Source organism: Arachis hypogaea, chromosome 3 (assembly GCF_003086295.3).
Source record: "Arachis hypogaea cultivar Tifrunner chromosome 3, arahy.Tifrunner.gnm2.J5K5, whole genome shotgun sequence".
Taxonomy (NCBI): domain Eukaryota; kingdom Viridiplantae; phylum Streptophyta; class Magnoliopsida; order Fabales; family Fabaceae; genus Arachis; species Arachis hypogaea.
In genome coordinates this window covers 139,007,723-139,025,273 of record NC_092038.1, presented here as the reverse complement: position 1 = coordinate 139,025,273, position 17,551 = coordinate 139,007,723, and the positions used below count along the sequence as shown (strand labels likewise).

Sequence of the window (17,551 nt, the reverse complement as noted above, 5' to 3'; positions counted from 1 at the left end):
ATATTTTACGTACAAAGATAGTGTTCTATCTTTTTCTCTTACCAAGAAAGAACTAATTTTTTTTATCTTATATGTATTCTTTATTTTTTTAAATATATCTGTACCTATCAATGATGAATTGAAAAAGTCTAATATTTTGTTAAATTTATTTTTTCTTTTTTAAATTACTTCATAACATGGGATAATATTATTTTTTAATTTTTAAATTATTAATTATACAGAGTATTATATTTAAAGTCACATCAACATTAAAATAAAAAAATACTTATCTAATAAATTTAAAGAGTGAATGATATATTAATAAAGAAATAAAATTAATTTCTTAAAAACAATAGAAAAGCGGCTGAAGTGCCTGTTGAGCCGCTAGTATTAATAAAAAGAATAATTGAAGAAAAAGGGATGACTAGGAACGAAGAGAGGAGGGAGCAGTTGTAGTCTCTCTGTGGCCAGAGAAGAGAGGGCTAAGACTGAAAAAGAGGCGCTGCCTGTAACCGTCGCGCCAAGCTTTCTCCACCGGTAACTAACTACTCGACACCGGATCTTCTTCTTTCTCTTTGATCCTCCTCCTTTACCTTCTTAAGCTCTCATTCTCTGCTTTCAGAACTTCGCCTTCAGCTTCCGCCTTCTTTCATGGAGCAGGTCAGTGTCGTAATGCCCTGCGTTTTGAGCTTCTCCATCATATATTAATTCCACTGATTCTCTTTATCTTATGATTTTTTTTTTGTTAATTTTTTTTGGCAGTACGAGAAGGTGGAGAAGATAGGTGAGGGAACATACGGTGTCGTTTACAAGGCTCGTGACCGCGTCACCAACGAGACCATCGCCTTGAAGAAGATTCGTCTCGAGCAGGAAGATGAGGGCGTTCCTAGCACCGCCATTCGAGAGATTTCCCTCTTGAAAGAAATGCAGCACAGAAACATAGTTAGGTATACATCTGCCAAGTGTTTCTTAGTAATTGGTTATCTTATCATCAATGAAGTTGATTTCCTCAACGCTAATTCAAAGGCTATAGAACATAGAGAATTGTAAGGTTAACTGGTTATCTTATCATTATTTGGTGTATTTGATACGTTGATTTTTCTGTAACTTGGAATTGAGCTGGTAGTCTGGCACATGTATAATAACAGATCTGCACATAATACCAATGCGAAGCATTTCAGCTATACTAAATGTGTGAAGCTGGTTGGTTGCTTTGACATGTCTTTGTAGGGATTAATAGCCGATTATTTCAGCATTTCTAAGCTCGCACTGATGATGTTGCTGATAGTTTGTTCCTGTATTGATTAAGCAATTATGTGTATTTTCCTAGGTACATTCCGGTGCTACACTTAGACAATGGTAACATTGTTTTACTATCATCACTTTTCTAATTTTGTCTGCATGTTTTTATCTTTAATTCCACCCAGTGTATGTTTATGCTTGGTGTATGTTTAATTGGTGAAGCTGTCTGATGATATTGTTGGATAGACCCTGTCAATGAATATATCTGTGTCTTTATCTAGTTTTTTTATTGAGTTATGCCTGCTGATTGTGTGGATGGCAGGTTGCAGGATGTAGTGCACAGTGAGAAGCGATTGTATTTGGTTTTTGAGTACCTTGACTTAGATCTAAAGAAGCATATGGATTCATCCCCAGAATTCGCAAAAGATCCACGACAAGTAAAAGTGAGTGCATCAGCTTTTCTAATGGCTGTTTAATAGTTTGTTGTAACTAAAATTATAATTGAAAGAGTGAGCATGGAGCATGGAATATAATCATATATCCTGTCTTTCCATGAATCAAATGAAGCATATATAAGAGTCAATGTCATATATAATTATAGTTAGTTGCATAAGTTTAGCTTATCAAAATGCAGGTCCATATATATTTTCTTCTCTCATCAAGCCATCATGTTCATGTTAGCTTCCCTTCCCATTCTTTGTTTGCCTGAATGTGATAGCAACAGGTTTGGCTTAGTTTACAAGAGGAGAGGTAAGTAGTTGACTGGCTGATTTTAACTGTTTAGTCCCTATTTGCTTCTAGTTGGCTGTCTGTCTGTTCTTTTTGAGCAGTTGTTCTAGTCCTAGCTGCTGCCTATAAATACTAGTGGTTAGTTAGTTTTTCAGTTTTAGTCAAATTTCTGTTAAGTCTGTTAGTTCAGGAGAGGAAGAATTCTCTCCACAGTTGGTAGTTCCAACCGTGTATTCCAATCTGGGATTGTGATTTGCAATCTCTAGTTCATCAATAAAGCCTACTGATTCTGCTAATTTCTGATCCTATCAGAATGTTTACTCAAGACCTAAATTTCCACCGTAGCATGTGTCAATATTCAATAAAAATATTATGCTTTATCATTGATTGACAAAGAGATGTGCTAAATTTGCAAAAGAGGACTGGATAATTTGGAATTTGAATTGTGTGACTGTGATGATCCTTTCTGCAGGTGTTTCTTTATCAAATTCTCTGTGGCATTGCTTACTGTCATTCACACAGAGTTCTTCATCGTGACTTGAAACCTCAGAATTTGTTGATAGACCGAAGCAGTAATGCTCTAAAGCTTGCAGATTTTGGACTGGCCAGGGCATTTGGAATTCCTGTTAGGACTTTTACACATGAGGTTTGTGTGCCAACTTATGTTGGCTTTTTATCATTCATGGAGATAATAAAATTTTGGAATTTATGGGCCTTGCTACAGGAAAGAAATGTGTAAAGTTGAATCTTTTGGAAGTCCGGACATAATTGAAAAATTTACTTTTGTATAATGATAAAACAGCACCACAGATCTCTTAGACACCTTTGGTACTTTTTGTTATTTATACACTTCTGATCCAGAATTATGAGCTGGATGGCCTTCCTTAAAACTAAATAAACAATTACTGAGAAGATGATAGAAACTTGTGTGAGGATGTTTGGCGGTTGCTTGTAGGTGGTGACACTCTGGTATAGAGCTCCAGAAATTTTGCTTGGATCTCATCATTATTCTACTCCAGTGGATGTTTGGTCAGTGGGATGTATCTTCGCAGAGATGGTAAACCAGCGACCTCTGTTCCCTGGGGACTCTGAAATTGATGAATTATTTAAAATATTCAGGTTAGTGTTGAATGACTTTTTTGATGTATGAACTTAGATATTTGAATATCTGAGTATCCATGAAGGGAATAAAATAATAGAATTTTCCCTTTTTAGATGAAATTGGCAGGATGTATGACATATTTATGTCATAACTCATAAGGCTACAGTTGTTATCCATATGTCTGTCCTACATTTTTCGACACTGATTTTTAGTTTTCCTTATGCTTACCATTCTTGCATAGTTTGCTTTACTTCAAAGTTTGAACTGGACCATCAATTTACCGTCTGGAATGTAGTGTCAAAAATATGTTCATAGCCATTCCTCCCCATGATTTATTGAAGTTCCTTTAAATTCCTTATTCATTTCTGTAAAAAGTCAAGTCAACCAAATATCCATGCGTGAAGCTTTATAATATAGAGATCTTTGTAGGTATTGCAATCAGTATGATGCAACGGATGTATGCTTGTTTGCAATAAATAAAAATAAACAATGCTACATATTATATATGCTTATGTTTTTACATCTTGTTTGGTACATGAAGAATCTTGGGCACACCAAATGAAGATACGTGGCCTGGAGTAACTTCGTTGCCTGATTTTAAATCAGCCTTTCCCAAGTGGGCACCTAAGGTAATTAAGTGGGACTCTGTCTTTGGCTTGAATCAACTATGTTGGGTTGTCACTGCTTAAGAATTATCTTATAATTTGCAGGACCTTGCAACTGTGGTTCCAACTCTTGAGCCAGCTGGGCTTGATCTTCTTTCTGTAAGCGCAACATCGCATATTCGCATTTAATATATAATTATAGAAATGTAATAATCATCAGTTTACTGTGGTGATAAAATGAAATCAAAGGTTATATGCTATCCATCATTAATGAGTAGAAATTCCTTTCTGTTGAGAAATAAGCATAAAAGAAAAATACATCTCAATGCAGTAAATAGAAAGCTAAATATTAGATCTCACAAGGTTATAGATCAGAAATATTTGGTGCAATACTGATTGAACACAAATTTGGTGTGCTTAAATCATCATACACAAATATTCCTTGTCTCAGCTGTTTATAAGGAATTTTGATAGTCATAATTGATAATTCTTTGAATTTATAATGTTCAATGTTTCAGAAAATAGGGGAACAGGGAGATACATTGCTAACCTTTTTCTATTATCGAACTGGTGAATGACCCTTGAATGCCAGCTTGCTTTTCCTAAAGATAGTTGTTCCCTTGTCAGTTTTTCACCTGTATGGTGGTGGGATTATTTGGTGACGATTTCCAGAATTTGACATATCATATAATGAAGGATCCCATTATATTTTTGAAGTTACTTCATCCAATGACATTTGAATTTCGTTCATTCATATTATTGTTTAAATACTCATACAAATTCTTATTGGCTTTATGAGTTTTCTTTATTGTATATATTATAGACGGAAGATTTATGTGCTTCCTCAATTATTATTGTTGATTTTCTCTGATTCTTGCATTAACGTGTACTCCAGAGTATGCTTCGCTTGGATCCCAGCAAAAGAATTACTGCCAGGAGCGCTCTTGAGCATGAATACTTCAAAGACATTAAATTAGTGCCCTGATCTCTTCTCTTAACCGCACAAGTGTCTATAGTAATGTGTGTAGCTTTTATGGGTTTTGACTGTCAGAAAATTGTGTACTATCCTTGTTTTCTTTAATGCTTTCGACCAAGCAATATTTCATTTATTTGTTTTTTACAGATATACTTGTAGATTAGGATTGGGTGTGATTATGTTATTATAATATTATCTATTACCCGTTTCATGTTTTATTTCTCAGTGCGATGCACCAGGCAAATTCAGTTTGCTTGGAGTGTTATAGACAGTACTGAATGCTTCTTGTAGAGCAAATGGATATTCCTATTGGCGTGGAGCATGTAAATTTGACATGTATACTCCTGTTAGATGCTCTTCTCTGCACTCTCAATTTGCCGATGAACCATATAGTGAACGGATGCATGAGTTTTTTTTAATCATATTATTACTAGGAAAATAATATTATCCTCCTATTTTGATAATGTCATTTTTTTTATAAATTCATGCAAACATACAATAAAAAAAATGATGTGTAGAGTGGTTTTATAAAAAATAAGTGACTATTGATGATGATGATGATGATGATGATTAGAGACTTCCTTACACCCCCCCCCTCTCTCCCCCCTTTCTCTCCTCGGTTTCTCCTCTGTAAGTGAGAGATAAAGAGAGAAATGGTGGTGGTAAACTATCAGTCGTGTTTGTTAAATGGAAGAATTACTATTTATTATAGAGAGGGTTTAAATTGTTGAAGCATTTAATAAGAAATTGAAATTAACTTGTCTTCTTAAGTTGTGGTGTTTCAGTTGGAAATGTTAACTTTATCACTTTCAGAAACATTGGTTGCAGTAGTTAACAATGATAAGTATAAAGGTTGAAAAGTGCTTTAATTCGTCTACTGTTAATAGATTCATTATTCATTAACATAGGCTTGGCAACAACCAATATTCGCTTCTCAACAAGAGCGTATCCTACAAAAGGATATCAAATATTTGTAGTATGCTTACTTTATCCTCTAATCATGCACTTTATATTTTATCAAGTGGATGTTTTACTGGCTAACGTTGAGCAATGGGTCAAGTCACTCTTGGTCGGATCAAGATCCGCTAGTTACAAAACTGAAGATGATCTATTTTGTATGTTAGATAATATTTAAGGAGGGAGTAGCTTTTCTTAAACTAAATAGTCATTAGAAGTGGCTTTAAATAGGCTCTTGCGTAATCTTACGAGAGAGTTGCAGTTAATATATATCACTTCATACAACAGTAACACATGTTGCCCTAGGAACTTCACACCAGCTTTTCCATGATGCAGCGGAATCTTTTTAAGTTGTTAGTGGGGGTCATTCAATTCAAGTTTTGATTAGATTCTGCTGCGCATAAATAGCATAAACTAAAGGGACAGACACAGGAGTAGTCTATTAATCAGATATCTCTCTCTCTCCCACCAATTTCAACACAAATGGGAATGGGACCGATTCTCTAACACCACACATACTACAAATTAAACTTGCCTCTTGTTCTTCTTGATTGCTAAATGCTATCCATCCATGAACATAACAAAATGGGGGAATTTTAAGACTTTCCCATCGTTCTTTATTTGTCGCATTTTAACTGGCTACAAAACCATCACGTGTGTATTCATCATTTCAAGATACTAATAAGCCCATTAATATTTTTAGAAAAGTGCTCCTCTTCTAATATACTCGTATAAAGAAAAAGTATAGGCAGAAAATGAAAATACTAAATAATGTGAATAATATATACGTCGAATGTTCAATTCAATAGGTATGTAAATGATTATATTCAATATTTTTAATTGAATAATTATTTTTTTTGATTTGATTTACTCATGCACAATTAACAACTGAATGTTCAATTCACTAGGCGTGCATATGGTTATCCTAATATTAAGGTTTAGAAGATAATTTGGGGTGAAGTATTTTTTTATTTTATTAGGTCAATTCTAGAATCCATTGTTCACATTATTTACAAAAGTTATTGTCTACCTAACAAAACTCATATATAAATTTTTAAAAATATTATTTATACTTCAAAATCACCTACTAAAATAATCTATTATATATATATATATATATATATATATATAATTTAATTCATTTTTTATGTGTATTTTGTATTTTAATATTTATTTTATATTAGTTGCTAATTTTTGTATACACCTAGTATGATAAATTTTTCGTGTGCACCTATAATTTTTATTTAACTAATTTGGAGATAACTGTAAATTTTAAACAATTTGAAAACTATAGTAAAATAACTGGATCCACATTTAGTATATAAGTCTTTTTGGCATATAAGTTTATATAAGTCAGCCCAAATTCAACAAAAATAACTCTTAATTTAAAGAACGTGTAATTACGCATTTGAATAGCGTAAAATGAGAAATGGTTCTTCTTCAACGTTTGTATTCTACGTTCTTCTTTCAAAACAACAAGGAAAGACCTGGCCGACATGTCCCTTCTCTTTCTTCTTCTTCTCCTTTTTCTTTGCTTTCCTCCTCGTTTTTTTCGTATTCTTTCTTCTTCTTCGCGTTTTCATCTTCATCGTGGTTCTTTTTATTGTTGTTAGTGTTGCTGCATTTTTTTTCTCCTCCTCTTTCTATTGATTTTGCAACATTATATATTTTTTTCTTATTTATTTAATTTTTTCTCCCAAAAAAATTATAAGAAAACGAAATAAGATGAAGAATAAGAAACAATAGAAGATAAGGAGGAAGAGGAAGAGTTTTGAATTATGTAGAACTTATCAAAATAAAAATACACCCAAATATCTTCGTGTTACACCCAAATTTGCTGCAAATTAGAAGTGTTCAAATCTAAACCGATCCAAATTAAACCGTTCATTCAATCCAATCCAAACCGAAAATCGATTAAAACCGCACTAATTCGGATTTGATTGGATTATATTTTTTGCAAACCGTTGGATCGGATCGGATTTCGAATCTAATTTTCATAACCAATCCAATCCAATCCAAACTGCACAATGTGCTATAATATTATTATTTTATTATTATATTTACAATTATACTTATAACATGTTCAATTTTTTATATATTTTTATATTATTCATATATTATTATTATTTAATAAATATTTTATATTCAAAATGTTATTTATTTATTTATTTTAATTAACCTATAATTTTATTTCTATTGTTATGTTATTGTTGGCTTTTTAAGATATTGTTGAGACTTGTTATGTCATTGTTGATTATTTAAAATTTGATGTTGAGACTTGTTATATGTATTTAATTTTTTAATTTATAAAATTGCAAATCCAATCCAATCCAAACTGCTTGAAATTGGATCGGATCGGATCGGATCAGTTTTTTTTTTTTAAAGCATCAAATTCAAACCGCACCGCAAGTAAAATTAGTATTCGGATCGGATGAGTTTTTTACTCAAAATCGATCAAAATCGCACCGCGAACACCCCTACTACAAATACAAAAAAATGTTTCTTCTAATGCTGCATTTTCTTCTTCTTCTTTTTTTTCTTTTTTTTTTTAATTAAATGAATGTAAGTTCATCCTCTTCCAAGTAATTTTGCAGCATTATGTCTTTCTTCTTCTTTATTTAATTTTTGTTTTTATTCTTGTTAAGAGAGTAAAACAAGAAGAAACTTGAGAAGATAAAACAAAAAAAAAGATGAATAAGAAAAAAAGATGGTGATGATGATAAAAAAAAAAGAAGTAGTAGAAGATGAGGAGGAAGAGGAAGAGTTTTGAATTATGCATAATTTATTAGAATAAAAATACACCCAAAATTCTTAAAAATACACCCAAATATTTTCGTGTTACACCTAAATTTGTTGCAAATATAGAAAAATATTTCCTCTAATGCTACATTTTTTTTCTTCTGAATTGAACCACACCTCAGCCACTTGATTGGATTCAAAACAATAAAAGGAGGAGAAGAAATTCCAATGAAAAAAGAAAGAGGAAGAGGAGGAGGAGGAAGATGCGGTGTTGATAACGACGATAACGAAGAAGAAGAAAAAGAAAAAGAAGAACGTGCAAAAATGACGACACGAAACACGTGAATATAAATGACCAGTATGTCTAAAATAAGCACAACAATTATGTGCTTATTGGATGCGCCACATTTATATAGACCATTATATTTTATTAGATGAAAATCAAAGGCTAATATGAAAGAAAGACATTGATAGACTCTAATATATACAGAATATCCTAGATTCCTAGTACATAAATAAATATTTTAAATGAAAATATTTTAATACACAATACTTTAAATGGCAACAAAATCTTTTATTCTTAAATAATTAAATATAAAACATATAAATACAAAAATATAAGTATTATTTATTCAATAAAATTAATTATTATATAAGAAATTTTTATGATATTAAAAAATTATATTAAAATAAAATTTTAAACTGTAACATAAAAATATAAAATAATTAAAATTTTATTTTATATTACTTGACAAATAATTAAATTATTATATTCAAAAATTATTAACTAACTAATTTTATTAAAGATATTATTATATAATATAATTTTTCATCAAAATATTTTAAAAATATAATTTATTTAAAATATTATATATAATATATAAAAATGTTAACCTTTTTATTTTTTTCAATTTTTTAAAAAAACAGAATAAATAATATAATTATAAAAATATGTCTATCATATTATATATTTATTTATATTAGTAAGACCTAAACTAATTAAACTTAGGTAATTAAAAATATAAAATATATAAATACAAAAAAATAAAATTATTTTAGAAATATTATGACATTTATACACTAATTTCTCATATATATATATATATATATAAACCTGATCAAGTTAGAGAATAAAAAATTTAACTAAAATAATAAAAAATACTTGAAAATAATAAAAATAAAAAATGATCTTATTATAAATATATAATTTTAAATATTATATATATAAAACTATAAATGTTAAATTTAAAAAATAATTTTAAATTATTATCTACTTAATATTACCACAAAATAAATATGAATAAGAAAGACTAGAGGAGAGAACTATAAGATGGCATATATATTAGAGAGTTTAAAGAATAAAAGAATATATATCAATCCTATATCGGTCACTATTATATATACATATGATACATATATGTAGTTGATATATATTATTTATTCAGTTTTTTTTAAATAAAAGAAAATATTTTTATGTATTATATATAATATTTTAAATAAACTATATTTTGATTAATATTTGATAACAAAATTATATTATATAATAACTTTTAACAAAAGTAGTTAGTTAATAAATATTGAATATAATAATCTAATTATTTATTAAGTAATATAAAATAAAATATAATTAATTTTATATTTTTATGTTGGAGTTTAAAATATTATTTTAATATTATAAAAAATTTGCATAATAATTAATTTTAATAAATAAAAAATATTTATTTTTTGTATTTATATATTTTACATTTTTAATTATATAAATTTGATTAGTTTAGGTCTTACTAATATAAGTAAATATATAATGTGATAGGCATGTATTTAGAATTATATTATTTATTTTGTTTTTCTAAAAAAAATTAAAAAAAATGAAAAAGGTTAATGTTTTCATGTATTATATATAATATTTTAAATAAATTATATTTTCGAAATATTTTTATGAAAAGTTATTTTATATAATAATATCTTTAACAAAATTAGTTAGTTAATAAATTTTGAATATAATAATTTAATTATTTGTCAAGTAATATAAAATAAAATTTTAATTATTTTATATTTTTATGTTAAAATTTAAAATTTCATTTTAATATTTTTAATATTATAAATATTTTTTGTATAATAATTAATTTTATTGAATAAAAAATACTCATATTTTTATATTTATATGTTTTATATTTAATTATTTAAAAATAAAGAACTTTATTGTCATTTAAAATATTGTGTATTAAAGTATTGCCATTTAAAGCATTTATTTATTTGTACTAGGATAATTTGTATTTAACCACATCCAATAAAATATGTTTCACATATATTTGTTTATAAATCCTATCCATTTTATATGAATGCATCTAAACATGGGATATTAGATATGTGTCGCTGGAATAAATCCTTACCGTATAGATCAAGTCTAAAGAACGAAAAATTCACTGTTAATTTGACAATTGACTGATAATAATGACCACATTTAGTGCACCTATGACTTTTGATGAGCCCTACGCATTACTTTCGCAATAGCATAACCTGATGAATAATGCAACCGAAATCATTCATCACTTTAATTTGCCTCCTTCCTCATGAAGATATACTTGAGATGTGTTAAAAATGATAAAGAAAATACTTAATTTAGAAAAACTACTACTTTCCTACTATTAATTTATAAATGAATATTAAAGTTGCATGTTCATATAGCATAATATCTCATCATCCAAAATAATCACAAGCTCACTCGATGAACACATGCACAATAGTTATATTTGATAAATTCTTGTAGACGAGGACATCACAAATGATACATATCACCATGGATTATTACAATATGTTTTTGTTGAGTCATGAATCTCTCCATTAATAATCAAACATTCAAAGTTCAAATTCACACAGTACACTAAAACTAATGAACTAGGATAAGAAATATGAAAGAGGAGGAGCTGTCCCATCCGAACTTGACAAGTGATGAAAAACTCCACCACCACCATTAATATTATACCCTGATGAATGATGCACCCCACTAGAACTCACATCATCATGAACATAATGACCATGGTTATTATTAGTATTGTTGTTGTTATCTTCCATCATCATCATCATCGACCCATTCTGATTCTGATTCTGATTCTGGCTATGATTACTATTCTTTCTGCGTTTCTTCTTCTCATAAGCAATACCTCTAGCCTTGGCTTGCACATCCCGAACTTCACGGAGGTAAAGCCTGACGGCGCGTGCACCGAAAGGGTTCATCTCAGGGTTTCCTCCGTTTTCTTCAAACGCCGCACGCAGCCGCCCAATCAGTGCATCAAGGCTTCCCCAAGCTTGCTTCAACGGACACGGGCATGGCCCCGGAGGCTGAGAGTTCCCAAAGTACGCACACGTGTCGCTGTGCACCTTCGTCTTCCCAAACTGGTCCAAGTACCGCAGGAATTCCAGCACGTGCGCGCCGCTGCACCGGGACAGTGTTAACGGTGGACGGTGGTTCTTCAGGTACTGCCCAAACGTGTTCCAGTCACGCCTCTTTTGAGACTCGTACCTGCTAAGAGGGACGGAGACTTGTTGCCCGTGTTCTGGTTGCGTAAACGGGTGGTGGTTCCTGGTGTCGGCGCCAGAGGAGCTGTGGTAGCCGGAGATTGCGGCGGAAGCGGCTGCTGCGGCCACTGCGGCAGACATGTTATTATGTGTTTGATGATACTATTTGTGTTTGTTATAATAAATTGGGTTGGGACTTTGGAACATAAATATGTACAAGATATTTTGCTGTTGAGTACTGTTGTTCAGGTGGGTTTGGTTGGGATTTGTCTAAAGCTATAGGTAGCTGGATTGGAAGTCGGTGATTTTGAAGTAGAGTTAGGAGTTTGGTGTGATTTGGATCATGACATGGGGGGATGGATCCATCAAATTAAAGATGAAGTTGGTTGAAATTTCTTGGTCTTGTTAACCAGCGCTTCACTCAATCTAACTATATAGTAGTGCAAGACAGAACAGAATTGATGACAAGTAATAATGTATAGCCGTATATAGAGAAAGAGAAGGGCATGGTGAGTTTATAGAAGAAATTTGGCAAAGATTTACAAGAGTGGAATTTGAGGCTGAGGATTATGAGGGTAGTAGTAGGGTAGGCAAGTTTTGTAGGTATAGGTGTAGGGAGACAAAAGAGGGGTCCATGCATTAGGGGGAGCAAGTGATAGCTGTTTGAATATCACTTCAACAAACGTCATCTCAATATCATTCATCACCATTACCCTTCTTTTTTTTATTCATCCTTCTTCCTCAATGATTTTAAACAATAATAATAATAATAATAAGTGGAGGAAAGAAACAAAAGTGGGGGAACTTGCTCTGCCCTACTACATACCTCTTTTTAGTAAAGAAAATTGAGTACCATTTAGAAATTTGGACAAAATCAAGTAATGCTGAATTAGGAGTAGTTTTAAGGCTAACGAAATTATAATAGTAATGCTCCTTGTTTTAAGAAATAATCTAGATTAGTTTAGAGTATAGAAGAGGGTGACATGCTGGTTATGGTTGGAAACAATGAGGAATGAGGAGTGAGGAAGGAACAAGGAAGATGGGCTTGGATTTGTACCGGGGATTCGGCGCCGCAATAGTTTCCAAGTTTCAAACTCTATGGTCTTCTCTGTCACCGTATGAAAAGGGTGGGTTTTCCATGCAGTCCAAAAAAGGTCTTGATCATTTGGGGTCTAATCGTGACAAGAACGATGATACATAATTATTGAGATGAAATAGATTCAATTATTCAAATCTCCTATCCCCTTCCCTTGCATGAAGAAAAATATGACCACTCAATATAACCACGGCTCAAATTTACATTTTATAAAAAAGTTTGTAAAAATTTATAATTAAACCCTTACTAGTGATTAGTTTAAAAAGAATATAATAATTCTATAATATTTATTTTTAGAAAAATGCTACACACAAATTTTGTGTGAATCAAGTCTAACTAAATTTATTAATAAAGTTTAGATAAGTGGATGAGTAAGAATGATGAAAATAATTTTTATTAATGTTAGGTCAATTTAATTAGATTTGGTTTATAAAAAGACGTGTACGCATAGTTGCATATTATTACTCTTATTTTTAAAATATTTTATGTTATTATATATTAAATACAAAAATGAATATTTAAAAAAATAATATTTTAAAAAATAGTTAAAATTTTAATAAAATTATAAAAAAAGAAAAACAAGTAGCCTATATTATATTTGTGTGCTTTGGACTGGTGTACACTCGGGATAGGTTAAAGCTAGTGACATTATAGTATTATACCGCAATCCAAAACAAGCTTTTTCATAATTTTTGTTTAACCCATTTTAGACAGGCCAAAACGGACCTATTCTTTATATACATTTGGAAATAGTTTTTTTATAGATAGACTCAAACTCACACACGCTACACAACTCACACAGGCTAAACCTCTTAACAGAAAAAAAGAAAAATGGAAATCGTTAGGTTGACTCCAGTAGTGCTAACAAGACTTTGTTCAAATCTAGTTACCTAATTCTTATTGGGTTTCAAGAAAGACATGCCTAGCTACAATTGTTTCTGTACCATATGATTAAACGTCCAATCATATAATTATTGGTAAAGGCTCCTTTTAAATGGGCTTATATAAAAAGTATCCTTTTTAAAATACTAAAAAAAATTTAAAAACTTCTGACAAAAAACCAAAATAATTAATAAAAAAAAGAGATACTCGGGAAGGATTTTTTATTTTAATATGGAAGAGGGAAATGAGTTTTACGTTAATGTTACAAAAAATAGAATTTTACAGTGTTATGGGGGCGTTGTTATGGGTAAACACAATACGCAGAACACGTATTGTACTGACAATACGCAAACTGTGTATTTACAATACGCAGACTGCGTATTGTAATTTAATATTAAAATAATACAATACGCAGTCTGTGTATTGTCTTTATAAATTAAAAATAAATTGATTTGGCAATTCGCACTCTGCGAATTCTATAGCCCCCAAAATTTTGTAAAACACCATAACTTCCAATATTAAAGGATTACACCAATTTTTATCCAATATCCAAAAAAATTAACCACTCGGGACATCAACTTTTATTATTTTTATTATTGTTTGACCAAGATAAATATTAAATTATTTTTAATAAATAAATTTTATTAATTTATGAGTATAAAATATAAATTCTAAAAAATATAAATACAAATTGTATTAATTAATTTATGTAAAATTTTAATAAATATAAATAAAAATTATATATTTTTTATATACAAAATAGCACTAAATATTCATTCGTCATGTAATATTATTCAATAAAAAATTAAAGGGATTGAATGTCTTTGATGTAATACGAGAAAACAGACACACAAAAATAGTACGAAGAAAAAACCAATGGCTGCACAATTTTTTTATGACCAATTTGAAATGAGGCCATCAGATTCAGAGATTTTTTTAGCACAATTTTATCTTCTGAAATTTATACAATTATCTGAATTAGTCTTTGAGATCGAAATTTTTTTTATAATGGTCCCTTAGATATAACTCCGAGAACTATAATAATTCTTGTGTTATTTCTGGTGTGGTTATTTTTAATTACGTTGGACAGATCTAATAACTACGCCTGACGTAAATTCATTTCAATTTAGATTCAATTTCTGATCCCTCTCCCAATTTATAACCCTAATCTCATTGTGCAGTGTGCTTCTCCTGTGTTTTTCTTCATCATCTTCTCCATCTCTTTTTTTTTTTCTTGATTTTGATAGTTTTGATGATTCTCTAAAGCCAACTAATTGTATTTTCTTTAATTACTCTTCAAGTGTGCTAGCAAATTTTTTCGGACGCTACTACGAGAAACTAGATCAATTATCTTGTCCAACTCATTACTTTAGATGACGACTATATCATTGAGTCCGACATTATATTCTGCACAAAATTAATTCGTCATGTCTTGCCATTATCAATATGTAGTAAAATATGGTAGAAACCTATATATTTGGTATGGTCGACAAAAACTTTTAAGAATGGATTATTCCTTGGTTGCAACGTCTCCAACAAGGGGCCTGAACTCTATAAATTCATTTTCTTATTCGTTACAGGTCACAAACTTGAACAAAACAAAAATTTTCCTTCTTTTAGATTGGCTTTTAAATAAATCTTTATCTTTTCTTTATATGTTACAAAAAATGTTATTCTATTTTTATTTGGATAGACAAATTTAAGTAAGTTGGATATTTCCAAAAGGAAAAGTCTAGGGGCCAGCAACTTTGTTAAATTCTGGCCAGTATGTAACCAGCAAAGAAAAGTGAGCTATTGGATAAAATCTCACACCAATTTCACACCATTAAAACCATCATTGATAGCTATTTGATGACTACAAATCACAAAAGTTACTGGCCCCTAACATTCCTCTTTTCAAAAAATATTTATCTTGTGTATAGATATGTATAAATATTTCTATTTTGATAGCTTTATAAATTTATGGGACAAGTCGATATGATGAAGAAAAAAAAAAAGAGATGATGAAGATGAACACAGGAGAAGCACTCTACACAATGAGATTAGAGTTATAAATTGGGTGAGAAACTAAATTGGGTCCAAATTGAAATGAATCCACGTCACTTAGTCATTAAAACTGTCCAAAGTAAAAATAAATGGCTACATCAACACTCTAAAAGCTGACTCAACACCGAAAATAACACATAGACTATTATAGTGTCTAATGTTCTATGACCACTACAGGAAAATTTGGATATCAAAGACCATTTTAGGTAATTGCGTGAATCTCATGAATTATTATAGGAATTTATTCAAGGTTCCTCTATTGCGTCTAAGTTCCCTCCACCATGACACCCCTAACTCGATCATCAAGGATCCTCCAAACCCAACCCACCGAGAGAGAGTGGATTGGAGGTGGGAAGAGGCAGACACGGTTGCGATGGTGGTAAAAGGGTGGCGGGGACAGTAAGTGGTGGTGTTAGTGGAGAGATGAAAGAATGTTATGACTTTGATAATTTGATGAAAATAGCGGCAAAACTGGAAAAAAAATATTTTCTAACTTAAAATCAAGTAAGGATGTAATTGAAATTTAATTATTTTAAATGTTTAAAAAAAGGTTCAAATTAAAATATTAGAAATACTTTAAAATTCACAAAAATGTTATCAACAAAAATTAACAAATTGGAGGTTGGATTTAAATTGACCCCTAAAATTATAATGGACTCAATTTGACTCCCAAAATTTATAATAGTAATTCATGTTAGTTTTTGAGCTGATTTCTGTGACCGGCATGTTGATTTTGCACGTTAACTTGCTAAGACTTTGACTCTTCACCTAGATTCATACGACTGAGACGTATTAGACCTCCTAAAAACTTAATTGGCTCTTCAATATCCTCGTGAAGATGACAATGACAAGTTCAATTTAAAAATTTTGCGGTTCTTGGCTCGATACATGGAAATTGGGCGAGAAATCTAAATCACAAGTTAATGTATAAAATCAACACGTCATTAATATAGATTGACTCAAAGGCTAATGTGAATTACAATAGTAAATTTCAGGATTCAATTTGAGTCCATTGAAATTTTAAGAATCAAATTAAATTCGACTTCAAGTTTCAAAGACTAAATTGAGTATTAAGTATTAACTAACAAAAAAATGAACTTTTGCAACAAACCAAAAATATAGTTAAAAGAAACATATATGAAGATTTTAGAAAAATATTATAAATATATTTTTTTACATCTTTTTTATATATCTTTATGAGAAATGTTAGAGGGTCAACAGAGTTTATTGAATTATGAAAAAAAAAAGGGTTAGTAGCTAAAAATGATGACCAAAAACAATAAATTCTGATAAAATAATTATAAAAAAAATATACATAAAAAATAATACAAATTCCATTTTTCAAAATTCTGTATAAAATAAATTTAATCTTAAAGTTAAATTTTTATAACACTAATACTAACCATGGAAAACTTTCAAGTATACCAGTACATCAGTGTTATATATTATATTTTTTTATAATTAAGATCAATAGTTAAAAATTACTGAGATACACTAGTGTTATATATTATATTTTTTTATAATTAAGATCAATAGTTAAAAATTACTGAAATACGAGTGTATCGGTACACTTAAAAATTTTTCAATAATTATAATACATTTACGAACTCTTGTGCTTTATAAAAAGAAATGTGTTTTTAAAATGGCTGAAATAAGTCTATAGATCTCCAAGCAAAAAGGAG

General features: G+C 30.0%; 2 protein-coding genes across 4 annotated transcripts; one reads left to right on the top strand and one right to left on the bottom strand.

Annotated features, from left to right (window-relative positions):
* Positions 1 to 367: 367 nt before the first annotated feature.
* LOC112734517 (cell division control protein 2 homolog) lies at positions 368 to 4,851 on the top strand. Of its 3 annotated transcripts, XM_029291828.2 has the most exons (10): positions 368 to 516; positions 602 to 639; positions 742 to 926; positions 1,544 to 1,664; positions 2,423 to 2,596; positions 2,906 to 3,069; positions 3,594 to 3,681; positions 3,763 to 3,816; positions 4,176 to 4,227; positions 4,553 to 4,851. In XM_029291828.2, exons 2-10 carry the CDS (start codon positions 631 to 633, stop codon positions 4,603 to 4,605), a joined length of 900 nt encoding a protein of 299 aa, XP_029147661.1. In that variant the 5' UTR covers positions 368 to 516; positions 602 to 630; the 3' UTR covers positions 4,606 to 4,851. The 3 variants fall into 3 exon arrangements, with proteins under 3 accessions (XP_029147661.1, XP_025639653.1, XP_072089791.1); XM_025783868.3 differs by lacking the exon at positions 4,176 to 4,227; XM_072233690.1 differs by having other exon boundaries at positions 397 to 639.
* Positions 4,852 to 11,055: 6,204 nt separating this feature from the next.
* Positions 11,056 to 12,730, bottom strand: LOC112734516 (protein G1-like1). The gene has a single exon (XM_025783867.3). It carries the CDS (start codon positions 11,984 to 11,986, stop codon positions 11,225 to 11,227), a length of 762 nt encoding a protein of 253 aa, XP_025639652.1. The 5' UTR covers positions 11,987 to 12,730; the 3' UTR covers positions 11,056 to 11,224.
* Between the last annotated feature and the right edge of the window lie 4,821 nt (positions 12,731 to 17,551).

Excerpts from the sequence above, each read along its gene's own strand:
- LOC112734517 (XM_029291828.2), top strand. Across the intron at positions 3,070-3,593 it reads GAATTATTTAAAATATTCAG|AATCTTGGGCACACCAAATG; the intron begins GTTAGTGTTGAA and ends TGGTACATGAAG. Across the intron at positions 3,682-3,762 it reads TTCCCAAGTGGGCACCTAAG|GACCTTGCAACTGTGGTTCC; the intron begins GTAATTAAGTGG and ends TATAATTTGCAG.
- LOC112734516 (XM_025783867.3), bottom strand. The coding sequence starts at position 11,986 with ATGTCTGCCGCAGTGGCCGCAGCAGCCGCTTCCGCCGCAATCTCCGGC.